At 36.1% G+C, this 27,864-nt stretch overlaps 2 protein-coding genes across 4 annotated transcripts; one reads left to right on the top strand and one right to left on the bottom strand.

Annotated features, from left to right (window-relative positions):
* Positions 1-256: 256 nt before the first annotated feature.
* On the top strand, positions 257-13,694 carry LOC113061756 (ADP-ribosylation factor GTPase-activating protein 2-like). 2 transcript variants are annotated; one of them, XM_026231166.1, is made up of 17 exons: positions 257-412; positions 1,091-1,209; positions 1,318-1,390; positions 1,686-1,817; positions 3,125-3,205; positions 4,159-4,264; positions 4,351-4,407; positions 4,763-4,801; positions 6,465-6,517; positions 10,140-10,276; positions 10,467-10,598; positions 10,783-10,911; positions 10,987-11,136; positions 11,217-11,343; positions 12,105-12,195; positions 12,325-12,446; positions 12,545-13,606. In XM_026231166.1, exons 1-17 carry the CDS (start codon positions 341-343, stop codon positions 12,563-12,565), a joined length of 1,641 nt encoding a protein of 546 aa, XP_026086951.1. In that variant the 5' UTR covers positions 257-340; the 3' UTR covers positions 12,566-13,606. The 2 variants fall into 2 exon arrangements, with proteins under 2 accessions (XP_026086951.1, XP_026086952.1); XM_026231167.1 differs by lacking the exon at positions 4,763-4,801 and having other exon boundaries at positions 12,545-13,694.
* On the bottom strand, positions 13,615-27,272 carry LOC113061755 (para-nitrobenzyl esterase). 2 transcript variants are annotated; one of them, XM_026231165.1, is made up of 9 exons: positions 27,188-27,272; positions 24,922-25,623; positions 24,657-24,764; positions 21,131-21,327; positions 20,656-20,861; positions 17,892-17,950; positions 16,887-17,054; positions 16,442-16,663; positions 15,060-15,202 (listed from the first exon to the last, which is right to left on the bottom strand). In XM_026231165.1, the coding sequence occupies exons 2-9, from the start codon at positions 25,613-25,615 to the stop codon at positions 15,060-15,062; spliced, it is 1,797 nt and encodes a 598-aa protein (XP_026086950.1). In that variant the 5' UTR covers positions 25,616-25,623; positions 27,188-27,272. The 2 variants fall into 2 exon arrangements, with proteins under 2 accessions (XP_026086949.1, XP_026086950.1); XM_026231164.1 differs by lacking the exon at positions 27,188-27,272 and having other exon boundaries at positions 13,615-15,202; positions 24,922-25,615.
* Positions 27,273-27,864: the final 592 nt, after the last annotated feature.

The following is a 27,864-nucleotide window of genomic DNA, read 5'->3' as shown; positions in this document are numbered from 1 at the left end:
TGAGACTTGTAATAGCACTTATATATCATTGCTCTTTTTGTTGTTTTTGATTGCTTCCACTGTCCTCATCTGTAAGTCGCCTTGGATAAAAGCGTCTGCTAAATGAATAAATGTAAATAATGTAAAAGTAAAATTCATATTTTTGTAATGAATACTTTATTCACGTTCAACTTACATTCTTTCGGAAAAGTTGTCATAATACATCAAAAACTTTATTCTAGATATAAATATACATAGAGAGACCTCTATTTTGCTATTTTCCACCAATATTACTTCCGGTTAGTCTTTTTGATCCTCACTGGTTTCTGTTTCCGCTCTGCTCAGTTGGCATTTAGGCAAGATGGCGTCAGAACCGAACAAGACAGAAATTCTCACCATTTTTAAACGTTTGCGCTCCATACCTACAAACAAGGTAACATACCAGATCTTATTGAAACCTATCTGTGAATGTTTATAGTATCGTTCTAGTCTGTTCAGAGACATCCATGTGAGTGTTTCCTGTTGGATTACGTGTCATCTGTGTGTCGCTAAACCGGTGTTTGATGAGGCCCGGGTCCCAATCAACACATCATGTTTACTTCCAGTATCACACCTGTAAAACAGACCTGTTACAAGCTGTCAAACACTAATGACTTGATATTAACAAGCTATTAGGTCTTAAGGAGCTGTTTTGAAAGAAATCACTCGTTTACCGGCTGTCTGTTACACGAGAATGACGCAACGGCGATGAAAAATAGAAAATTATTCTGTAATAATGTAACTTTAGCTCAAAACCTGCGGAGATGCCTGTCTAGAATGTCCCAAGATGGATCGAATCATTTATATTTGTAAAATATGTATATTAGGGCATGATATCGCGGATTACTGTACTTTCAGTTCAGTTGGACGTATTTTGAAACTTTTATTATCATAATTTAGATTATATAAACATACATAAACATGGAACATCTGTCTGTCTGTAGTCTTAAAGTGCATTTCAACCATTTAGTAGCATGGAGCCCATGTTATTAACCTGTAGAGGACATATGAAGACATATGTCAGTTTGAGTTTTTATGAGTCAGTTTTATTAAAGTGGTGTGTTTGTTTAAGGCCTGCTTTGACTGTGCTGCTAAGAACCCGAGCTGGGCCAGTATCTCGTATGGAGTGTTTCTGTGCATCGACTGTTCTGGGATACATCGCTCCTTGGGAGTGCACTTGAGCTTTATCAGGTCAGTCTGGACCTCTACTTCTCTACTTGTTAAATTATGCTGTCAAATTCATTCATTCGTTCGCGAGAATTAGAGGGTGAGTTAAAGTGTAGAATATTGTCTTTTCAGATCCACAGAACTGGATTCCAACTGGAGCTGGTTTCAGCTGAGATGTATGCAGGTTGGAGGAAATGCCAACGCGGTTAGTCCCTTTATCGCTGAAGCATGTTTTATTAGATTGTGCTGGTTTTAACCCTGTGAGAGAACTTATTTATTTAAACCAAGTTAAGTCAAATACACTTTAAGAGTTTTAGCAAAAAAATAAATGGTGAAAACCTAATTTGGCCTGGCATGGTGTTAAATACAAACAAACGAACGTGGTTTGTTCTTCTTTTTCTTACCATATAGTATGCATGCAGTTCTGCCTTTAAAACCTAGCCTGTAAACACTGTGCATGTCACATCACTTCATCACTCCCATGTTTTCTTTGTGCTCAGATGGGTTTTTTCCGCCAGCATGGCTGTACCACCAATGACACCAATGCGAAGTATAACAGTCGTGCGGCTCAGATGTACAGAGAGAAGATTCGACAGCTTGCCAACGCTGCTCTCTCCAAGTATGGCACTGATGTGAGTATACCAATCTCATGCTGTTCCAGCATTATCACTGCATAGAAAATGAACTTTGCCCTGTGGAGTTTTTGTCAGCATTGGTAATTTAAAGATATTTTTGTGTCATGCTATTAACATGCACTAAAATCAGAATCTTTCAAACTGGCTGTGCTTCAAGATTTTACCTCGGACATCATGTGTGTCAGTTTTCTTACAACAGGCCTGTGTTTATAAGTTACCTGATTGTTTAGTGTCTAAACCCCAATAATTCAGAGAACTACACATTTGTGGGTATCATAAACCATGTAAACTTGTTGTATGGGTCATATATTATTTTGCCTTGATTAGTGTTTTTGTGGAAGAGTTTGATTGATTGCATGATTTTTGATGTTGAAAACAGACATGCAACCTACTAATTGTGAACTACTTGCACTTTAACTTATTGTTTATGTGATTGACACTTAAGCCCCTTTCACACTGCCATTCCGGCAAATACAGGGGTAAAGCGTTCCTGTAATTGTTCCCTGGTCGCTAGATTTGGCACTTTCACACTGCCAGTGATGACCCGGTATATGTGCATGCTTTCACACACAACCCTTAAAGATCCCGTAATGACACGTGACATCAGCACGTAACGTGTAATGTACGAGTCGACAATGCTTGGCACGTTATACTTTAAATGAAGCAAGCAAACGATCTCTGAGTCAGCGCGGAAAGTGAGGAACTAACTGATCTCTGCTTCATTACAGTTTGCACATATGTTTTCGTCGCGAATGTTGATCTTCCTTCAAAACAGCCGGTAAAAAAGTCGCGCGATAACGCGCGTCATCACTTCGATACGGAATTAGATCTGGCTTTTGTTCACACAGCGCTCGTTCCGGATCGATTACCGCAATGTTACTATGTCCCCGACCCGGGTTTGATTCGGTAATCAATTCCGGGACGTGGTTGCTTTCACACAGAAGGCGACCAGGCAATGTTACGGGAATATTGCAGGTCCGACGTGCAGTGTGAAAGGGGCTTTATTAAAATATATTAATATATTATTTCTTCACATGTTTTAATATGTTGCTGTTTAGGTATGTAATGTAATGCAAAGATGTATTTGGATTTCATCTCTTTTTTTTAATATGCAGCTGTGGTGTTTGTGATATTGAATACACTTTGAACTTGAGTCTCTGAACAAACTCCACGTTACGTAGCTTTATCTTCCAAGACTCTCTAGTTCTGAAAGCACAGCAGACAACAAGTGAGTATTTGGAGAGCTACATTCAGGACATTTATTTAGTTTTTTTTTTTTTTTTTTTTTCTCTTTCACCATGTAGCTGTGGATTGACCACTCAAGCTGTGCTCAGGCATCACCCACAGAGAAGAGAGAGACTGACTTCTTTGACGAGCACACACTGGTAGGACACAGAGAGTTGTGGATTTTTAAATTGTAATTGAGTTTTGATGTCTAAAGGAGTACTTGTATATAAAAAAAATAGATGAATCTCATTCGATTATGAACGTGATATTGCATGTATTTATGTTTTTGTTAATACAGCACATAGCACTAGTCAACTAAATAAATGAATCATGGGAAAGATGAATGCACTTTTTGAAGTTTAATGTAAGGGAAATGTAATTTCTGTGGTCGAATGTGATATTGTTCATGTTCTTGTTCATGATGAAATTTTCTTTTATTGCTGTAGTTAATTTAGCATTAACAAGATGACCCGTTGAGTTCATTTTTGGAGCGATGACTGACTAAATGTATTTTTAGTCCAGTGCCTGTAAATAAGATTAGCATTGACCAAGTTCAGAGGCTGTCATATGTGGATCAACTTACTATGTTGTGTATTTTCATCAGTTTCAATATGAAAAATGACTCTCATATTGATTCAATGGATTTATTGCATTTTGGAAAAAAATAAAACAAATGTATCATGGATTTATTGCATTTTGGGAGAAAAATAATTTTGTAATAAATCTTTGATAATCAAAATCTGGATTTGAATTTTTAATGTCATATTGTAAAGATGCTATGTGAAAGTTTGAAACAGAAAATAGTGGTTTTTATCTTGCCACTTTCTTGGTAAAGAAAACACAATTTTACCCAAATAATCAAAATGGATTTAGTGCATTTTGGAACCAAACTCTACACACACACACACACACACACACACACACATATATATATATATATATCACATATATATATATATATATATATATATATATATATATATATATATATATATATGTATATATATATATGTGTATATATATATGTGTGTGCACATATATGTGTGTGCACTCATGCAGATATGCCTTTATTATTATGGGTTAAATGTAATATTTGTTCTCTTTCCTGCAGCCTGCCAGCAGTTGGAACATGGCGTCCCCGTCCCTAACAGATCAGAATGGAGCTGTAACCCCTCAACTGGAGCAGAACAATCCTAAGAGTTCAGAGACCAGCACTCGTGAGTGGACCACATTACACATCAAAGCGCATGCATTTCATTGTCAGTACTTTTATATTTAATCATTTCTTGTCCTTGTGAACCAGAACCTGAAGAGGGTCCAAGCATTGAAGGACTGAGCACAAGTCCTAAAGCCACAATAGGTGAGTGTTTCCCAGAATGCATGCTTGAGCGCTCAGGCAGAATGTACATTACATTTCTCCCTTCACCACACAATTTCCATTATTATTTTGGAAGTATTTTCTCACCAAACATTGGTGAATCACTAAGTAAGTCAAGCTCCAGGACCTGTTTGGAAAACTAATGAATTATCACATGCTATGGTACTTGTAAAATTGCATGGTTTAAAAACATTTTTAAAAAATATGACCGAAACACATAACTATGTACTGAAGGCTCTTAAAATCATGTGTATGTGTAATAGCAAGCCAACAAATGTAGTTCTGCAACATTCTTTGCAAATGAATTGAAAGCCTGTTGTCTGTTCTGTTAATGTAGACGACTCAATGAGATTGACGTCTGCAGATTCTCCAGAAGGTGATATGAATGATTTTGAAATGGCAGGATGCCTATTGGCTGATCAGAATGAAGCAGCATGGTTCTGCGCTTGACTGAGACTTAATTTGAGTGTGTGTGCCGCTTTGGCTCCACCCCTTCCTCTTTATCATATTACTGCAAAACCGCTCAGATTTTAAAAGCTTGATGTTACCGTAGAAATAGTCTTTACTGCTTTTAAATGATGATGCATTTTCTTACCAATTCAAATCTGTCCAGGGTGTCATCAGGGACAGTGTATTTGTTGCACTGACACAATTGTTGACTGGGACTTAATTTAAAATTGAGAAATTCAGTACTGATCAACATTATGAAATATATGCTGTTAATAGAACTTAAAATTCAAAGTTTAATTCAGTTTTGACACAAACACACACAAAATACAGCTGAAATCATAGCCTTTTGGGCTATATGTGCAAAATTTGGCTGTGCTTATAAAGTACACACATAATATGCTGATGATAAACTTTATGCACTTTATTCATACCTTGGTTTACACATAAAAACTGAAGTATATTTTGGGCTTAACTTCTATTGAACCTGGAACATTACTTTCAAATTGATCATTTTAATGACTATCGACTACAAACATTTCTACTATTATTGTCGACGACGTCCGTATTATATGTATGTATACATATCTATATGCTATGTAATTATTCTTACTCACTGAGTGTCTGCCAGTTCTGAGTCGGACTCTTTACGTGGGGCAAGTTGCCAATGAACCACTTTTTGTGACCTGTGTTTGTTTCTTCATTTGAACAGATACAGAGAAAGTAATCACTCCCCAGTGGATCCTCTGCAGTGAATGGGTGCCGTCAGAATGAGAGTCTAAACAGCTGATTAAAAACATCACAATATTCCACACCACTCCAGTCCATCCATTAAAGCTGCACGCTTATAAGAAACAAATCCATCAAGCTATCTTTTTTCCACCTTTTCTGAATCGGGAGTGAAATATGCACAAATCAAGCACCGTTTAGAAGTAAAAACAGTTCAGTACAATCGTGCAGATTGAGATGTTTTTATCAGCTGTTTGAACTCAACAATTTCTGTTTTTGGGTGAACTATTCCTTCCTTTTCCACTCAGAAGTGGCATATCTTATCCCACTTTCCCATAGTTGGAGTGTAAACTTACTCGCTGACCAAAAGAAGTAGTGTAAAGTAGGGTTTTCTGATCTCATAAAGATCTGTCATGCACTTTCCAGACTGGACACAGAGCTCTGCTGTGTTTTTCTGGTCTGGATTGAGATTAGAGAGGCTTTTCATTGTTGATCAGGATGCAGTGGATGTAAATCTGAAGAACGATTTCAGCATTCGTCTTGGCACAAAGCTTCCAGACACCACAATTTATGGTTAATTTGTGTAACTCATTGAATCAATATGCAATATTAATGCTGCATGGATGTTCCCAGTGTTCATGAATACACTTTAAACACACTCTTGCTCTTAAAATCGAATTGATTATGTGAGGTGTGACCTCTTTTCTTTCCTCAGGCTTTGCCAGCATGATATTTCTCAGGGCACCGTTGGCTCTATCGCCATGCACTAATGATCCTTGTCTGGAGAAGTTGTGTTCTCTGGAATAATCTAGGAGAAAATGGTTTCCCGTTTACCTTTTTCTGACAATGCTGTCTGTTTTCAGAAGTGAAACCCTCCATTATTGGAAAGAAGAAGCCAGCCGCTGCAAAGAAAGGGGTAGGTGAACAATCAGTGCCCTCAGTCACTTCCTGTTGAGGGAATTGTGCTTCCTGATGTTGCAGTGTTCAGTTTTAGTCAGTAGGTGTCAGTCTTGCAGCACTATACAGAAACTAGAACCGTAGCTCTGCCTAAAAATAAAGAAACTTAAAAAAATAAAAATAAGATTATACATACAGTGGGGATCGAAAGTTTGGGCACCCCTTGCAGAATCTGTGAAAATATGAGTAATTTTCAAAAAATAAGAGAGATCATACTAAACGCATGTTATATTTTATTTAGTACTGTCCTGAGTAAGATATTGTGCATAAAAGATATTAACATTTTAGTCCACAAGACAAAAAAAAATGCTGAAATTATTAAAATAACCCTACTCAAAAGTTTGGGAACCTTTGGTTCTTAATACTGTGTTCTGTTACCTGATGATCCTCGACTGTCTTTCTGTTTTGTGATGGTTGTGCATGAGTCCCTTGTTCTGACCATTTAAACTGAGCAGCGTTCTTCAGAAAAATCTTTAAGGTCCTGCAGATTCTTCAGTTTTCCAGCATCTTTGCATATTTGAACCCTTTCCAGCAGGGACTTTATGATTTTGAGATGCATTTTATCACACTGAGGACATTTTGACTCAAACACAACTATTTAAAAAGATTCAAACATTCACTGATGCTCCAGAAGGAAACAAGATGCATTAAGAGCTGGGGGGTGAAAACTTTTGAACACAATGAAGATGGCCAAATTTGTCTTATTTTGTTGAAATATAATTTTTTTCCATTTAGTTCTGCCCTTCGTAAGCAACAGAGGATACTTATATGTTTCCCGGTACACAAATTAAGTACAATTTACCTTGATCTTCAAATTCCAAAAGTTTTCACCCCCCAGCTCTTAATGCATCTTGTTTCCTTCTGGAGCATCAGTGAATGTTTGAATCTTTTTAAATAGTTGTGTTTGAGTCCCTCAAATGTCCTCAGTGTGATAAAGTGCATCTCAAAATCATAAAGTCCCTGCTGGAAAGGGTTCAAATATGCAAAGATGCTGGAAAACTGAAGAATCTGCAGGAGCTTAAAGATGTTTCTGAAGAACGCTGCTCCGTTTAACTGTTCAGAACAAACAAGAGACTCACGCACAACCATCACAAAACAGAAAGACAGTCGAGGATCATCAGGTAACAGAACACAGTATAAAGAACCAAAGGTTCCCAAAATTTTGAGTGGGGTTATTTTAATAATTTCAGCATTTTTTTTGTCTTGTGGACTAAATGTTAATATCTTTAATGCACAATATCTTACTCAGGACAGTACTAAATAAAAAATAACATGCATTTAGTATGATCTGTCTTATTTTTTGAAAATTACTCATATTTTCACAGATTCTGCAAAGGGTGCCCAAACTTTCGATCCCCACTGTATGTATAATTTGATAGTTTCTTTTGCGCTTGTGATACAGGCTATAGCACGAGGTGCCACATTTGTTTGTGCAATTGAATATCAGGTTCTACAAGCACAGTATAAGAGCTGACAGGACAGGAAAAACAATTTTTACTGACATGTCCTGACAACGCTGTTGTTCTACTGAAGCTCCCTCGTCACCTGTATCTTTTCTGAACTCATTTCACTAGTGCCTGGCACTGAGTGTCCACGTTGGAGTCCACGTTTGAAAAGTCTCCCGTTTTATGTGGTCATAAATACGTTTTGCGTCTAAAAAAACTCAATTTCTTGTCAAAGAAAAGAAAAGAGACAGAAGCAACAGTTGTGAGTGGAGCGGCCAACCCTAGAAAAAAAGAATACCCTGCATTTAACACGTTCATTTTGACACTAATTTATATATATATATATATATATATATATATATATATATATATATATATATATATATATATATATATATACACAGTATTGTTCAAAATAATAGCAGTACAATGACTAACCAGAATAATCAAGGTTTTTCGTATATTTTTTTATTGCTACGTGGCAAACAAGTTACCAGTAGGTTCAGTAGATTCTCAGAAAACAAATGAGACCCAGCATTCATGATATGCACGCTCTTAAGGCTGTGCAATTGGGCAATTAGTTGAATTAGTTGAAAGGGGTGTGTTCAAAAAAATAGCAGTGTGGCATTCAATCACTGAGGTCATCAATTTTGTGAAGAAACAGGTGTGAATCAGGTGGCCCCTATTTAAGGATGAAGCCAACACTTGTTGAACATGCATTTGAAAGCTGAGGAAAATGGGTCGTTCAAGACATTGTTCAGAAGAACAGCGTACTTTGATTAAAAAGTTGATCAGAGAGGGGAAAACCTATAAAGAGGTGCAAAAAATGATAGGCTGTTCAGCTAAAATGATCTCCAATGCCTTAAAATGGAGAGCAAAACCAGAGAGACGTGGAAGAAAACGGAAGACAACCATCAAAATGGATAGAAGAATAACCAGAATGGCAAAGGCTCAGCCAATGATCACCTCCAGGATGATCAAAGACAGTCTGGAGTTACCTGTAAGTACTGTGACAGTTAGAAGACGTCTGTGTGAAGCTAATCTATTTTCAAGAATCCCCCGCAAAGTCCCTCTGTTAAAAAAAAGGCATGTGCAGAAGAGGTTACAATTTGCCAAAGAACACATCAACTGGCCTAAAGAGAAATGGAGGAACATTTTCAAGCCACAGTACACAGTGAAGACAGTGAAGCATGGAGGTGCAAGCATCATGATATGGGCATGTTTCTCCTACTATGGTGTTGGGCCTATTTATCGCATACCAGGGATCATGGATCAGTTTGCATATGTTAAAATACTTGAAGAGGTCATGTTGCCCTATGCTGAAGAGGACATGCCCTTGAAATGGTTGTTTCAACAAGACAATGACCCAAAACACACTAGTAAACGGGCAAAGTCTTGGTTCCAAACCAACAAAATTAATGTTATGGAGTGGCCAGCCCAATCTCCAGACCTTAATCCAATTGAGAACTTGTGGGGTGATATCAAAAATGCTGTTTCTGAAGCAAAACCAAGAAATGTGAATGAATTGTGGAATGTTGTCAAAGAATCATGGAGTGCAATAACAGCTGAGAGGTGCCACAAGTTGGTTGACTCCATGCCACACAGATGTCAAGCAGTTTTAAAAAACTGTGGTCATACAACTAAATATTAGTTTAGTGATTCACAGGATTGCTAAATCCCAGAAAAAAAAAATGTTTGTACAAAATAGTTTTGAGTTTGTACAGTCAAAGGTAGACACTGCTATTTTTTTGAACACACCCCTTTCAACTAATTGCCCAATTGCACAGCCTTAAGAGCGTGCATATCATGAATGCTGGGTCTTGTTTGTTTTCTGACAGTCTACTGAACCTACTGGTAACTTGTTTGCCACGTAGCAATAAAAAATATACTAAAAACCTTGATTATTCTGGTTAGTCACATTGTACTGCTATTATTTTGAACAATACTGTATGAATGGAACAAAATATGTTTAGTATGTGTTTTGTACTTTTATGTATAAATATACATGAGTTATAAACCATCTATAGAAGCATATATTGTAGTTTAACCTCAAAATTCATGGTTCTGCTTACAGGTGCTACTTTGTTCAGAGTGTAATAAATAAATGTCTTTACACTGTTACCATTTTGATTTCAGCTTGGCGCTAAAAAGGGTCTTGGTGCCCAGAAGGTGAGCAGCAAGAGCTTCACTGAGGTGGAAAAACAAGCCCAGGTGGCCGAGAAAATGAGAGAGGAGCAGACCACTGAGACCAAGAAACAAGCCGAAGAGTCCATGTGAGTCTCCAGATGCCACACATTCAACATTTCTTGGACGTGTGCAGATGCTGTGATGCTGTGCAGATGTTTTTTTAAGAGTCTATAGAATGGTCAAGTGTATGTTTGAGTAAGGCGATGACTTCTCTAACCGTGCACTCAGAGCTATATCCTCACCTTCTTTCTGATTGCATTCCCTCTTTTCTCACAGAGTGGCCTCGATGCGACTGGCCTACAAAGAGCTGGAGATTGACCGGAAGATGGAGGATAAGAAACTGAAGAACCTTGAGGGCAAGAAGAAGGAACAGGCGGAGAGGCTGGGCATGGGATTCGGCAACAGGAGGTAAAGACACGGCGACAGCCTCGATTTAACCACTGTCACATTAATCACATCACTCCCCTCCAGCATGACATCACTGTCTGCAGCAGATGAATAGCCCGGGATGATAAGCGATGTGTCTGTTTGTTCATTTTATGGTACGTTCGGCTTAATGAGGCTGATATGATGTGACTTTGATGGTCCGCAGTGCCGTGTCTCATTCCGTGATGGCGGAGATGCAGGTGATCGAGCAGGAGACCCCGGTCGGAGTCAAATCCTCTTCTCGCTCTAAGCTGGACATGTTTGATGAGCCCGGGTTCACCTCTGGACCGCCCAAGTATGTTTGTGACAGACAGCATTTGTGAATGTGAGCATATGCAAGTGTCATTTGTATCAATCATTGTGATCTCAGGTACAAGGACAACCCCTTCACCTCAGGAGACGGCTTTGGTTCACGGTGGGACAATGATGGAGGATCATCGTTCTCTTCCTGGGCTCTGGAGAAGGAGGAGCCTAAAGACAGTGAGGTCACCATCTCTAGCATCCAGCCAATCGGAGAAAGGTCTGTTGAATAACCTCCTGATCCAGTAGACGGTAATTTGATTTGTGGCTTTTTATGACTGTTGACACGATGTGTTTCAGGCTGCCCAGCCGACGGAAACCTGAGGCGTCTGTGCCTGTCACAGAGTCCAGCGAAGCACGACAGAAGTTTGCCAATGCTAAAGCAATCTCGTCTGACATGTTCTTCGGCCGTGAGAGCAACCCAGAGGTACAGTGAGCCCACTACAGCTTGAGTTCTGAGTCTATGATTGGTGGTTTTCACACTAATCTTTTTCTTTTTTTAATACATATTTAATCTGTAATTATATATTGTAAAGGATACACACACACACACACACACACACATATATATATATATACTACTATGTATGTTTTGTTAATATAGTGATACATAATTTCAATTTATAACATTTTAATATATAGATGAATTTTAGTATATTTGAATTGTATAACATTTGTATTTTACCCTTTTTGTTTATACACATACATACATATTTTATATAATGTTTTATACATTTACTAAAATATTTGTTGATTAACAATTATTTGTAATATAAGGATTAAATAAATCTTTTATATTATAAATTATCTTTTTTTTTTTTTTTTTTTTTAGATAATATACTGCAAGTTTTAGCTGATCAGTATTTTTGTGGATTAGTAATTTGTGTAATATTTTTTTCAGCATTCTTAGATGAGTAGAAGGTTCCAAAGTACATAATTTCAGAATTTATAAATGTCTTTATCCCTTTTGATCAATTTAATTTGTCCTTGATTAATAAAATTTAGAAAATCTTTCCCCAAACATTTGAATGGTAGTGTAACATGGTTTCTACAAAAATGTCCACACATTTGTAATCATTTAAATGTATACATTTGTCACGTATTTTTTTACACACACACAGTAATATTAGTATTTTTAAATAATATTCATTTACAGTTTTATATAAATATATAATTTTTCCTCCCTAGTATGAAGCAAAGACTCGTCTAGAAGGCATGTCTGGAAGCACCTCCATCAGCTCCGCTGACCTGTTTGGTGATGGCAGTGTCCATTCCTCTGGTAAACACATCTGTCTTCAGCAATATTGGTTATAATTAGATTATAAAATGGAAAAGTCTTCGATTTGTTGCTCTATTGTATAAAATGACTGTGGAACCCTCTCGGTTTCATTGGTTTACATCTCTGTAGGCTCATCAGGATTTGACAACGTGCTTCCCTCCGGTCCGGACATCGCTCAGTTCAAGCAAGGTGTGAAGACTGTCGCAGGGAAGATGGCAGTGCTGGCTAACGGAGTTATGAACACCATTCAGGTGAACACACACATTTCAGTCTACTCTCTCACACACACACATAAATACACACTTCCACATCAGCTGTATTAACTCCATCTGATCGTGTGTGTGTTCAGGATCGCTATGGATCTTACTGAAAGGACTGCATTAGATTGAAACGGAAGTTGTATTAAACAGGATGCACATCATTGTTGATTGGATCTGGTCTGTCTTTCATCCATGAACCCACATCTGAGCGAGCGAGCGAGAGAGAGAGAAAGACCAAGACCCGGGAGCTTCCAGTCTCTCCCCAGACCACTGTAGACACTCTTGCTGACAGTATTTTAATTTCTATTTGAAGCACTGGAAAGAGTGTAAAGTTTGTCTTCAGAATCACAGTGCTTTCTGTTTGAACCAACAGTCCTGTTTTCTCTGCCATGTACTGGTCTTTGATTTCAAATAAGTATTTTGTCTGGAATTAAATGCATAATTGGAGTGCTAGTATGTTCTTATGGCTTTCTTTTTGTATTTTAACGGTATCCGAAGACCTCAGTGCATTCAGTAAACAAGGAAAGGGAACCCCATATTGTGTATTTCTACATTTTGAATATTTGGAGCCCATTTCCTAAATGCAGTCTATTCAATTTTGATGCATTTTACATTATTAGTTAAGTGATAAAATAACCGTTATATATTGTGCAATATATTCTGGCATGTCAAGGACGTGTTCTTGAGGCTTTTTGTGGATGCGGATGTGTGAGTGACTGATTCCTGGGACTTTGAGTTGTTAGGAGGACCGATGATTTTAAACTGAACCGTGTTTGTTTTGCATGCAAGCATAAGCCGAAGACACTGGTGCTGGATCCAGCATTCACTCGTTTTCACAGAGAAAATGCTCAAGAAACCAAGCGGACTGAGGAGGTTAACAGTGACGTGATATAATCAACGACAGTTTAATAAGAGGCCCTCAGTTTAGGTGATTGATTGACAGCTGTCAAAATAGTTGATTTAAAATTCACCCACTGGCGTCTGTTTTCTGGTTCTGTGCATGTGCAGTTCTGTTTTCTAGTACATGCATTAAAGCTTTCCTTCCCTTTTTCTCTTGGGTTAATGCCAGACCGGGAGCTGGCGAATGGTATTTGTCTGCCTGTTCGTTTGTATCCCAGTGCTAAATTTGAAAATAAAGAACTACAATCCAACTGCAGTCTGAAATAAAAGCTATTTATTGTAGCCTGTTGAGAAGAATCTATTGAGATTTGTGAGAATAAAGATTGAAATCCCCCACAACAGCCGTTTAAGACTTTCATTCAATAAACCCAACAATCATTTTATGACACAAGGATTAAGATAAAGTGCAAAACGAACAAGAGTGGTAATGGAATAATTAGTGCACACAGTGAGTGAGTGTTTACAGTTGAACCTTAATAAAAAATAAAACGAGTAGAGGATTGGCCTCGCTGATGTTAACCTTATAAAGCCTTCTGTGTCATAATTCCCTCTTAATTGATCAGTTTGAGCCTCTGAATAAAACGGGTGTTTCTTTTTGGAGTATGAGCTAAATATTTTCATGTATTCGTAAAAAATGTCAAACTTAAAAAGAAAAAAAAAAAAGATTGTCTAAACATTAAATAAACTTCCAAAAAAAAAAAAATCTTATTTTTGCACTTATTTAATATGTCAGGCTTTACAGGGTTAAAAAGGAGTCTGTATGTGGGTCAGGGCTTTCTTGTGCTCTTTTTCAGCGGATGTCTTTCGTCCTGTTGCACAGGGGCGGAACGACCTCTGACCTCTGCATTCATTCAGCTGTGCCAGAGAAATGGGGCTGTTATAAAAACACAACAGTTCCCGGTTCAGACTGTATGTGAAGACGTTACGATGTTTCTTACTCTTAAGTCTGCTCAGGAGTGCTAGAAGACCCTTTGATCACAGGTACAAAAACATCTGTTAATGCATCTACATACAAACAAAAGATCAATGTAAGCATAAAACCTCCTTCAGTCTTTTTTGCACAGCAGTTAAATTAAAAGAGGGCGATAAGAGAGTCGCATTATCCCTTTGTATCCCTGGCTTCCTCTCCATGTCAAAGCTTTAGATTTACTTAGGCACACAATCAAAGAATAACAGGTTTAGAAACAGCAGACTGGCTATATTCGGTAAATATATGAATGGAGCCGATTAGTGTTACAAACAAACAAGAAAAATCCTGAATAATAGATTTATGGACAAAACACATTTTGGTGAAGAATCCCTTTATCCCCTTTCAGTTTGTCTCAGATGTTTATCCCAAAATAAAGAATATATTTTGATATGCAGTAAGAAAACCGAGCTACAAAATAGCTCTGATAATTTGATCTTGGAAAAAAATAGATATGTAACTTTATAGACTTTCAACATTAGATGGATCTGAGTCTCTGTTTGAGCTCATTGCGGTCTAGGAGAAACTATTGAGACACAAGAGATCTCTGTGATTTCCTTTCCTATAGAAACTGACCTATTTTTCTGTAGGTGCAAACAACTGTGCAAAATACATTCCATACTCTGCAAAGTCTTCTCAGATATATCAGTGCTGAATAATCACGCAGTAAAGCTTGGCCGGTGTCACGCTGTCAGATGAAAATGCAGTGGATGGATTGATGTAACCAGTGATGTGGCTCAGTTGATCCAGGCGTATGAGAAGAAGCCATTCTTTTCCCAGAGGTCACACCTCTCGCGAGAGTAGTTTGTTACGAAGGAAATGTTCTTGTCCAGCAGGGCGACGCGTGAGGGGAACTCCGGCCACTCCTCGGGCATCCTACCTGTGAGGTTAGCAAGAGTTTTGGAAAATTATGGGCGAGATTTAATCACAGTGATCACATACAATTTCAACCAGCATAGGTTCCAGAAGTACTTTTTATTAGTTTCTTATTTTGGTATTTCAGCTTAAACTACAGGAAATATCGTCTTGGCAACTACCTGAAATAATAATATTAAAAAACAAAACAAAACATATACTTTATTTCAGTAAACATTTACTTTGGTTTTAGTTAACATTAACTTTGGTGATGAATAATATCAACATTTGAATAATAATAATAATTGTGGGTGTTAAAAGAGTTAGCTGATGACTGATTTGGATATCAGACAAAATGTAGTGTTAACTAATTTATCCAATATCAGAAAACTAGTTTTGGATAGCAGACAAAATCTTCTGGTGGGATCTGATCCAACTTTTCTGGACTTGGCAGTGGCATCCTGATGGGATCTAACAGAAAGAAACTACACATCCCATGATGCACTGCAAATTACCAATTAATCAGAATCAATGGTATGACATAAATCATTTAACTACAAATCATTATAATAAAAGTATAATAGGCATACTGGATTTCTCACAGATTGTGGCTTAACAAAAAGGTTTCAACAAAAAGAGTTTATGGGAGGTTTTTCTTAAAATGTTTATATTGTATCAGTAAAAAAAAAAGTTCTTTTATGAGAAAACAATTTAAGATTTGTTTTTATTTTCATTGATGAAAACAATGTTGAATAACAGATGCACAACAACTCTTGATAATAATAATAATAGATTATTAATAATATATTTGTATGCTCATCATAGTTGCATAGTTATTTGATCAAAAATACAGTAAATACTGTTAAGATAACTGTTTTCTATGACAATATATTGTAAAATGTGAAGCGCAGCTGTATTTTCAGCATCATTACTCCAGTCTTCAGTGTCACATGATCTTCAGAAATCATTCTAATATGCTGATTTGCTGCTCAAGAAACATTTTATTTTTCAATGATGAAAATGGCTGTGCTACTTCATTTTTTTAAATAATATTATTTTGTTATATTACAAATGTTTCACTGACACATTTGATCAATATAATGCATGCTTGTTGAAGAAAAGATTAGTTTTCATTCAGCAACTAGAAACTTTTGTACAGTAGCAAATGTGCTCAAAACATTAAACCTCAAGACACAGGGTCAAGCATTTGCTATTGATTTCAATTGTTTTATTATTAGTATGGGAGATCTCCCATTAAACTTACCCTCTTTGGCAAAATGTACAAAATACTTGGTGATCATTTCCTGGAAGCTGATATCAGCCGGTGACAGGGTCCCCAGCACCATTTCAAGACCCCCGAAGAAGGCCAGGCTGTCTAGAAGATGAAAGGCAAAGCGACTGGGGAAGGGAAGAAAGCTGGAGGGGTTTGCCTGTTTTGATGGAGTGTAAGTCACCAGATAACGGTACACTGGACTCTTTAAGGCTCCTGAAATACATGATTTAGGTTTAAAAAACTAACTATGGATCACAAACGTAAGCATAATCTACACTCAATAGCAAAAGCAGCTCACTGTTCATTATCCTGCTTATTATACAGCCACTTACCATGAAATATTTATTGGCACTCACAAATGCTAAGATATTCAGAGTACTGATAAAGCTCAATTCCTTTTTAATTGTGAACTTGGCAATGAAAAATTCATTTGAACCTGCAGCTCTCTTAGCCAGGTCGTTCCTGGGACAGGTGGCCCTCATGTCAGAGACCATGGTGGTGAAGAGTCTCTCTGGACATCGGTCAGAGGTTGGACACGGAGCTGAACTATTGTACAGATTCAGTGTCTGATTGGTCAGGGCCTCTCCGAAAGGGGTCAGTTTATCTGAGTGAACAATCAACACAGAGAAAAAACTTGTAGACTTCACTAATACCAATCTTAATACCAATTTCTCTATGATTTTTTATTCCTTAACCAGTTTTCCTTTTTTATAACCATTGACTAGCCATTCAACATTCCGGTATAATTGAGATCTATCAATTTGAAGATTTATTAGACTTAACTAAAATAAAATAACAACCTCTAATTTAAGTGAACTTAAAACAATCTTCACATAAACCCATTAAATGTCATATTTAGCTACATGTGCCCTTCAGCAAGTAGGAAATTTAACACCAAATTCTAAATTAAATAATGATTAACCCTTAAAGCTACAAAAGTAATTGATTTCCTGATTTTTTTTCTTCCTTGATGAACAGAGATCACAGCATCTGATTATTAGGTTATTTTGGGTGCTATTACTTTAAGAGCTGCCACTGCTGAATTGATTTTTCTCTCTTTACCTTTTCTGACCCTCTTCAGGTCTTAAAGTCTCTACTAATGAGCTGATGGGTTGAATCGGGTCTGTTAAAGGATAGTGCTGCAGCACTGGTTTGAAAACCACTGCATTTCAGAGCCAATTTCTTAATTCTGACTCATATAACAGATATTTGCATGCACAGTTTTAAGGCAGCTTTAATCACTTTATTGATAACTTCATATAAGACTTGACAACATCACTATGACATTCCGGTATACCGGTTGACAGGACAGGAAAATTAATTTTTACTGACATATGTCCTAACAACATCTCATGAGCGCAGCTCACTGTTGTTCTTCTGAAGCTCCCTCGTCACCTGTACCTTTTCTGAACTCTTTTGACTAGTGTCTGTTATGACTTACTTGTCACAATCCACCGATAGTCTCCCCAAGTCCATGTTGAGATGTTTTCATATGGAGGACTAAAGTAAACAGACAAAATCAGAATGCAATGAATTGGCCGCACTCCACAGGATGTTAAAATCTGAGTTTAAGTATTAAAGACAGGAAGAGGGAATTAACTGAATTGATTTGAAGGAATTTCATTAGTCTAATACAAATTTTGTGACAAAACATTAAAAATGGCAACATAGTATACGTACACTTATATGTAATAGTTGATAAGTAATAGTAATAGTCGATAATCGCTGGGTATTATTCGATTAGTAGTCGAGAATCGCACCCCTCCCGCGCATGCACCCACGCACTCATGCAAGCATGAACACACACCCATAAAAAGAGAGAGAGGGAAAGAGACTACTCAGGCTTTCAATCTTTATGATAACAAACTGTTTAATATATTAGAGAAAGGTCTATCCTAACCCAAGCCAATTGATGGCTGTATGATTGCTGAAACATATTAATATATCATAACCTAATGACAGCACTTATTAACATAACAGTCTGTCGATTATCAACTGCTCACAAGGCTGTAGGAGCCTATGTCATTTGTATTTTAAAAATGAGCTTGAACATTAATAGCATTAAAAAAAATCTACAGATTAATTAAGATTAGAACAGATTAATTCAGCCATGAATATAGGATTAAAACACAGTATGCGCTAAAACATAGTGTGAACAGTCTGAATGATGGCACTTACGTAAACAGTAATTTTAACATCTGTAACAATAACCTATTTCATATTTTTATTCAGAAAAATGAGCATGTCCACATGCTAGGGAAGAAGATGGGAGCACAATCTGTTAGTCCGGCAGTTCTGCTGCCAAAATAATAGTTTAGTTTTGGTTTTTAATGGCAAAGTGGTCTTATTTCTTTAAGATTCTTTATTAATTTAATTCAGAAATATGATTAGAGCATTTTGTGTTTGTTAAATTCAAGTTTGTTTGTTTTTTAAATAGCCTACAAAGCGGCCAGCGCAAGACAGTGAGTTGAGCTTTTTTGATCAGTTTATCCATATCAAAGAAAATAACAAATAAATAAGATTAGCGTCATAATATTTTTAGAAATAGTCAAAATTCCAATAATAAAATCACGTTTCATGGCGTGAAGTAAAAGTGAATATTTACACCTGTATACTCCGCCAAAAAAATAATTTAAAAAAGTATGTGGCACCTCATGCACTCAGTATATTAATAAAATATTATTTATTATTTGATTATAATATGTATTATATACATAATATACATTATATATATATATATATATATATATATATATATATATATATATATATATATATATATATATATATATATATATATATATATATATATATATATGTTTCTAGCACGATTAGGATGTTACTAGCATGTTTTCTAACATCGTTAGCATGTTACTAGCATGATTAGCAAGTAATTAGCATGTTTCTGGCATGATAAACATGTTACTAGCATGTTGTTATCATGATTGGCAAGTTACTAACATGTTGCTAGCATTATTATAACATTATTAGCATGTTACTAGCATGGCGTCAGCTTGTTTCTGACACATTTAACAAATTTCTAACATATTTCTAACCTGATTAGCATGTTACTAGCATGGTGATAACTTGTTTCTAGCATGATTAGCAAGTCATTAGCATGTTGTTAACATTATACTAAAGTGATTAGCAAGTCACTAGCATGTTGCTAACATAATTATCAAGTTACTAAAATTTTGTTAACAAGATTAACAAATTAATAATGTTGCTAACATGATTCTAGCATGATTCTTGCATGACTAACATGTTACAAGCATGATGCTAGCATGTTTCTAACATGTTTAATAAGTTGTTAGAATTTAATTAGCAGGTTACTAACATGGTGTTAGCATGTTTCTAGTATGAATAGCATTACTAGCATGTTTCTAAAATATTAGCATGTTGCTAGCATTATTCTAGCATGATTAACAAGTTACTAACATTTTGTTAGCATGTTTAGCAATTTAATAGCATGCTGTTAACAAGATTAATAAATTATAGCATAATTATTTACATAATTCTAGAATGATGCTAGCATGTTTATAGCATGATTAACATTAGTTAGATGTTAGTATATTTCTATGCGAATCCAGCTAAAACCAGTTGAATCAGTAAAAAAAAAAAAAAACAGCTAACACCAGACTAGCATGCTAAAAAAGTGGCCAAGACCACTTTAAAACTAGCTTGGTAGACTTGGTTGACTTTTTTTTTTTCATAAGTTAAGCTTTGCTATATCAGTAGACAGCTCATATCACACCATAAGTCTTACTTTATAAAAGTTTTCACCCCCTCAATGAAACTCTATGGGATTTTAGGTGGTTTGATAGTCTGGTTTACATAAAACGTAAGCTGGATAAGTTAGAAAAGATATAGCAACCCGAGTCAGACCAGTCTGAAGATCTGACCCAAGTTTGGTGGCTGTAGCTTTAAAAGTCTAGGAGGAGATAAATTCAAAAATTTGGTCTCAGAAGAAGAAGAAGAGGGTTCTAGAAATCTAGAAATAATCAAAATGTTTTATATGATTTATATTTCTTCATTTGTTGAATGAAAATCCAAATTACAACTTTGCATTCTCCTTGCAAACTCAATTATAATTCCTGAACTTTAAAGCCTTTCTCAATTCAATTCTAAATGGTGAACAATCCTGTCAGTTTTAAAAACACTGTCATTTTAAAACTTATAACTGAAATCCGAACAAAGCTGGTTACCTAAAATCAGTCTCCTGTTCAGTTGTTCCGACCACAAATGGGACGTCATTATAGGCTCCGGCTCCACCCTTCTCCCAGGATTCAAACGGAGGAGCTTTGAGAACATAGTTGTCAACTACTGCTACCGGACCAAGAAAAACACCTTTGACTGGAAGATCGGCTAATTCATCGGCTGCCCATGATGGGTACTCCTGCCACGGGATTGCCTAAGTCAGATACAAATCACTGACATTAATTCAACCACAGACCCATTTCTGATATATTACTACCATTTAGAGAAATTAAACCTCATTGGCAGATTTTCATTGGGAATTCATGAGCGTTTACTGAGCTCTGGCAGGCGGTCGAGGTTTGATGATTTATCAAAGAGAGTTTACGGATGCAGGGGCCGATAGGTTGAGGCTGTTGTTAGTCAGCCATGACTCTGCTGCTGCCTTGCTCTGGAAGGTTACAAACTCAGCCATTCATTTCTCACCTGAAGGACTTGAGTGATATTTAGTTCTCTCAGGCAGATGGCGTTTTCGCAGCGAGTTCTCTGCAGGAATTTGAAGTTGACTTTTTCTGCTGACTCCAGGGAAGCATTATACACATATGAGCCGCTCATGTCAATCGCGCGATGAAAGAGTCCCTTGGCAAGTGGAGACATCATCAAGGTCCAAACCGAAGTTCCTCCTTATGATCACAAAAGGAGAGAAAAACTGCTATTATGCAGGGGTGCTATTATGCTTTTTCACTTTTTTAACTTTAGTTAGTCTGTAATGCTTTTGTTTTTTTTGTTTTTTTTGCGCATAAAATATTTGTAAAGTTACAAAGCTCAAAGTCCAATTCAAAACTAAAATAAACTAAACTTAAATGTAAAAACTACAACGAACAACACGTTTGGACTACAACGCATATTTTCCCGGGATTTGTGGTATCACAAAGATCGATGAATGGGATGAGACCTGGTAGAGCTGCACTAGAGAAGACAACGAGTGTTATCACTATGTTGGAGACACCCGGGTTTAAATCGCGCTCAAATTAATTTGATTTAGACGCAATATTTAAACTGAAGCTCGCAGCAGGTAGCTTTGGTAAGAGGCAAGGCAATTCCCGACCAGGCACTGAGTACTGTCAATCACAGCACACACTGGCCCAACTAACCAATCACAGCACATCTAGTATTCCAGAAGGCGGGCCTTAAAGGGATAGTTCACCCAAAAATGAAAATTATGTCATTAATGACTCACCCTCATGTCGTTCCAAACCCGTAAGACCTCCGTTCATCTTTGGAACACAGTTTAAGATATTTTAGATTTAGTTCGAGAGCTTACTGTACCTCGATTGAAAGTGTATGTATGGTATACTGTCTATGTACACAAAGGTTATAAAAACATCATCAAAGTAGTCCATGTGACATCAGAGGGTCAGTTAGAATTTGTTGAAGCATTAAAAATACAATTTGGTCAAAAAATAACGAAAACTACGACTTTATTCAGCATTGTCTTCTCTTCCGGGTCTGTTGTGAATGCGTACGGTGCAGTGTTAGTGATATCTGGTTCGCGAATGAATAATTTGATTCAACCGTTTTTTCTTAGTGAACCGGTTGAACCAGTTCACCAAATCGAACTGAATCATTTGAAATGGTTCGCATCTCCAATAAGCATTAATCCACAAATAACTTGAGCTGGTAACTTTTTTAATGTGGCTGACACTCCCTCTGAGTCAAAATAAACCAATATCCTGGAGTAATTAATTTAACCGGTTCTTGACTCGAGAACGAGTCTATCTTTCGTTATCGATCTGACTCCAGAATATTGGTTTATTTTGACTCAGAGGGAGTGTCAGCTACATTAAAAAAGTTAACAGCTTAAGTCATTTGTGGATTAATGCTTATTGGAGACGCGAACCATTTTAAACGATTCAGTTCTATTCGGTGAACTGGTTCAAGAAGATCCGGTTACATCGAGTGATTTGTTCGCAAACCGGATATCACTACACTGCAGTGAACGCGCTCACAACAGACCCGGAAGAGAAGACAATGCTGAATAAAGTTGTGGTTTTTGTTATTTGACCAGAATGTATTTTTGATGCTTCAAGAAATTCTAACTGACCCTCTGATGTCACATGGACTACTTTGATGATGTTTTTATTACCTTTCTGGACATGGACAGTATAACGTACACACAGCTTCAATGGAGAGACAGAAAGCTCTCGGACTAAATCTAAAATATCTTAAATTGTGTTCCAAGGTTTTGGGTGAACTATCCCTTTAAGTAGACAAAAAAAAGTGCACATTGTAATAATGTCAAATTAATAAATAAAAAATATATTTAAATCATGCTGTTTAAAAGATTTTTTGTTAATTTTAAAAGTACATTTATTTTGATGTGTTTACTAACATACTCAAGCACATGCACTTCCATATAATTTAACGGGAACTTCATTATTTTATAACTGTAGTGATAATACATTTACATAGTACAAGTATATCATTTAAATGACCTGTGTGTAACATCATTAATGTGTATTTACAAATATATTTAAATCCATGACATACAAGTTTCAGTACAAATGACATTAAAAGTATATTTTATGATTACCATAAATGGTATGCTTGTCAGTACATTCAGCAATACACTTTAACCATATTTCATAGACAATAGAAGCAATTATGAAATTGCATATAAAGATGTACTTAAAAGTCATACTTAAATCGGTCAAAAATAGTACTCATGTTCAATTTAATATACATTTTAACTATGATAAATTTTTTATTGGTTAATAACATATAAACATCCAAAAACCTCACATTCAGTTTACAAAAACTCTTTCTAAAGTATATTAAATGTATTTATTTTTTACAAGGGAAGGTTTCAAATGCATTAGCAGTGCAAATTTATTTTGCCGGCCATATAAACAGGTTACAGTATTCACCTTTTATGCATAGCCGAAGCACAGCTTCAAGAAGAGTTTTGGTGCTGATTTATTGCATATGTGACACCTGCATAACAAATACATTGAATTTATTTATTTTTCTCCACTATTTGCTTGCCATTAATCTTGTTTTTTTTTTTTTTTTTTAACATTAACGCAGTCAGTCACATTGACTTGCAAAGGAATGAATGAATAAATCATGAGAACAAATTGTTAATCCATTGCCATGATGTCTTTTATGTTTTTAATTTGCATGTAAATGGACAAAAAAAAAAAAACACACAGAATATGGTCTTGGTGAGTATTTAGGTAAAAACTGTTTGTTATGTCTTAAGTGAATCTAACCAGTTGAGAAAATCTGAAATAATTCAATTATTGAATATATGCATTAGGTCTTAAAGTGACAGCAGCGTAATATACCTACTGCTATCTGTGACATTAATGTAAATCAAACAGCTCACTGTTCTTGACTGAAAAACCTTTTAGTAGCTTTAATATCAACAACTATTTAATTCATACAGTGAAGACTTTGCAGTGTTATTTTAATTTTTTTATTTAGCACAGTTTATTTCAATTGAATCTTTGCTTGTCACTGATTTGTTATCTTGTATTCAGTAAGCTTGATACATTTTTATTTATATTATTTATAGCTAGTATTAGTTGTTGTGGTGACATCAAAATTGGCAAATGTAAAAACCATATTGCCAGCAAAAATAATTATATTTTGATACCAGATTTTGGTTGTATCACCCACCAACATCAATGTTTAGCATTTTAGCATAGCAGTTTTAACACATTTAATGAATCTTTATGGTCAGGATTGAGACTAGATCATAATTATTTTGTTGTATTACATTCACAGTACATTTAACAGTTAGAAATAAATATGATTTATTATTATTATTATTAGATTTTATATAATATGTACTCTCCAATTAAAAAGTACATTTTATATGTCTAACTTATTATATATTATATATATAATATTTTAGTTTAAGTTTGAAGTTTGAAAAACCCTGACTTATGCATTGACAATTAGACATGTCAAGTGTTCAAATACTTTTAGATGTCACTGTATGTTGTACCTGAGCTTTGACCAAATATGGTGACCCTTCCAGCATCACCACCGAAGTTATGGATATTTCTCTGGACCCACTGAAGTGCTTGGATCTGGTCCATGAAGCCATAATTCCCTTTAACAGCAAACAGAAAGATGCCAGTAAGTGAATTACTATTGAGAACCGTGCACATGCAGTGACGTTTTCTGAATTTCAATATGCTGTAGTGACAAGCAGAGAGCTAATGAGATGGACAGCAGGCCTGAGTGAACGGGACAGGTAGGGGTCTTACCTGAGGAATTGGTGGGAGATCCTTCCCTAAGCACCTCCAGGGCCATGAAGCCGAAAGCATTGAGCCTGTAATTCAGACTGATGTACACTGTCTGCGTGCGGGCCGCCAGCTCTTCAGTGGGTGAGTATCCTCTCTCCTGGCCACTCAGCATGTGGAGGTACCCTCCGTGGATCCATACCATGACAGGCAGTGGTTTGGTGGGCTTTAGACTCGGCGTCCACACGCTGAGATGCAGACAGTCCTCCTGTCCCATGACCTTTCCGTCTTTTCGGAGGGGCTGCACCTGCGCACAGATGCTACGAAATTGAGTTGCATCGTACATGCCCTTCCAACACTGTCCCGCCTCCATTAGGTCCGCCGGGGGTCGCCAGCGACGTTCACCCACAGGGGGTACGGCATATGGGATGCCTTTAAAAGAATAAGCTCCACCTTTCCAGCTCCCACGCAGCCAACCACACTCCGTCTTCACCTCTGCCACTTTGGGAGGCGGAGTCACAGCCACGTAAGCCAGGTATCCCGCAAGAGAGAGGAGCGCGATCACGCCACAGCCGATGAAGAACATGCACCTACGCGACACCACCAGGAATGGACTGACATAGTTGCGACGGACGTACTGTATCTGTTCCTCTTCTTCGTCCTGCACTAGATAACGATACTCCGCCCCCTCAGGGACCTCATATACATCCTCACTCATTTTATCTGCTGTGTGAGAGAGAGAGAGACAACACAAGTGCAAGTCAATTCCTTGTTCATTCAGACAGAACAAACTGCATTTTTTCCACAACTGCCTTTTTTTTTTTTTTGGGTCAGCATTCTTTGTACTATATATAGAGGTCCAAATGCATGAAACCACATTGAGATTTTTTTTCCCGTTAAACATGGAAATAAGCACAAAAGATTAAGAAAAATAAAACTTATGATTATAAATTATCATTTCAGATGATAAACTAATCAAATAAGTAACATTCAAAACTTCTACTGAAAATGCAACATTTTAAAAATCAAATAAATACTGCCTTGGTGTGTATAATACATTTATTTCAATAACATTTCAAATATATTAATTATTAATAGAAAAGTCCTAGCTTTTGACTGGTATGTTACTTTATATATTCATAACAGGAAATGTCATAATTATGCGACCCAAAAGTTGTTCATTAACAATGCTCAGTACTTATTTTTGTAATTACACTGTTACAAGGACACCTTCAAATAAAATGTTACTGCATTTTCTTAATGGCTAGAAACTGATCTTATACTATCATCAGATTTGACGAAAAACATGAAAACATTTTCTGTGAAGCCTGTATTTATAATGCATTCTAAGGACAATCATAATCCTTTATAATTCACATTGCAATCCATATATTGTTAATTGCAAATACAATGCAATTCATATATTTTAATAAATACCTGTAATTGCCTTATAATGCACAAAAGTCAAAAGTACAGTGTATGACCTATAATGACAATAACTGTCAATGGCAATATTAATTATTGCACCTGTAGAGCATAGGTCCGTATTGTATCCTAAAACATAATAACTAAGGAAATGTAATGTTCGGTTTTTATGCACTCAATCAGTAGTGTGCATATTGTCTAACAGACTGCAGTATATGCAAACCAATAGTATTGTGAATATATATGTAATGTATTATAATGCCTGTGGTTACCACCATAACTATAAAGCATTATAATGCCTTAGACACAGGTTTTACAGTGTGTGGTTTGTGTTAGTGTATGTCTTAAGTCTCAGCATGAAGTCTGTGTGCTGTTGTGACAGGGCAGACGCAGGATGAAGCGAATAATCAGCGGAAACCACAAAATGACCACCTAGAAGCCACACTTTCCCGGTTTCATTGCCTTACGAGTTAAATGTTAAAATTACCTCACAAATGAGCACATTCCACAAAATAATGCAACATACACAATCCTAACTTGTTAAAACTTCTGAGGAGGAAAAGATTTCAACAACAGATTTAGACTCGAAGAACTCCTTTAAGCACAGTATATATCGCATGTATTTGTACTAAACCGTGAAAATCATAACAAAAATAACAAATCTATACTAAAAACGTTCTGCCCCCGCTAATGTCGATACATAGTTAACGTTACTTGAAATAGCGCAACGACGACGCAAGCAATCAGAGAGACTTTTTCATTTTTATTTACCAACCCATATTCACTTGCTCCTGTTTCAAAGCCTCAATTTAATATGAAAAGTTTTTAAAAAAAGGTCACAAAATCAAGCATGTAATGTACTTACTGTGACATTAGAGCTCGTGCACGCACGTAGTTACAGACAAAACAGTCTCTGACTCCACCCACAACTCGAGTTTTACATGGCTGCTTCACCAAACATTTCAATGTCACACAACCACCAAAAACAAATCATTTTAACTAATAAAGCAAACCATTATTAAAGCCCAAATTAAAATCTGATTTTCTAAAGGGCATATAGGTGCAGCATAACAATAGTCATGTTAACTTTATAGTTTGAAGTGTAAGAAGCCAAATAGGACACTTTTAAGAGACTATAAAAAATGTTTCCATTTCTTTTCTTGTATTAAAAAGGACAAGGGTAACAATTTGTGACACGGGAACTGGAAATTAAATTAAATGAAAATAATTTTTAACCATTTTCATATATTTAATTTTCTACATAGATATACATTATAGATAGATAGATAGATAATTTTTGCCTTCAATACCTTTAACTTATGTAATGTTTAACCCCAAAAAATCTTGAATGTAACAGCCTGATTTAAAGGACTGAAATATGCAATTTATTATGGTTTTATTTTCATTTATAATGCATGAAATATATATATATATATATATATATATATATATATATATATATATATATATATATATATATAAATATATATATATATATATATATATATATACATATATATATATATATATATATACATATAT

Source organism: Carassius auratus, chromosome 43 (assembly GCF_003368295.1).
Source record: "Carassius auratus strain Wakin chromosome 43, ASM336829v1, whole genome shotgun sequence".
NCBI lineage: Eukaryota > Metazoa > Chordata > Actinopteri > Cypriniformes > Cyprinidae > Carassius > Carassius auratus.
This window is presented reverse-complemented; position numbering and strand designations above follow the sequence as displayed.

Coding starts and splice junctions, on each gene's coding strand:
- LOC113061756 (XM_026231166.1), top strand. CDS start 341: ATGGCGTCAGAACCGAACAAGACAGAAATTCTCACCATTTTTAAACGT. Junction 413..1,090: donor GCTCCATACCTACAAACAAG/GTAACATACCAG, acceptor TGTTTGTTTAAG/GCCTGCTTTGACTGTGCTGC. Junction 12,196..12,324: donor TGGCAGTGTCCATTCCTCTG/GTAAACACATCT, acceptor ACATCTCTGTAG/GCTCATCAGGATTTGACAAC.
- LOC113061755 (XM_026231165.1), bottom strand. CDS start 25,615: ATGAGTGAGGATGTATATGAGGTCCCTGAGGGGGCGGAGTATCGTTAT. Junction 17,951..20,655: donor GAACAGGAGACTGATTTTAG/GTAACCAGCTTT, acceptor TGTTTACTTTAG/TCCTCCATATGAAAACATCT. Junction 16,664..16,886: donor CCTGGCTAAGAGAGCTGCAG/GTTCAAATGAAT, acceptor CATGTATTTCAG/GAGCCTTAAAGAGTCCAGTG.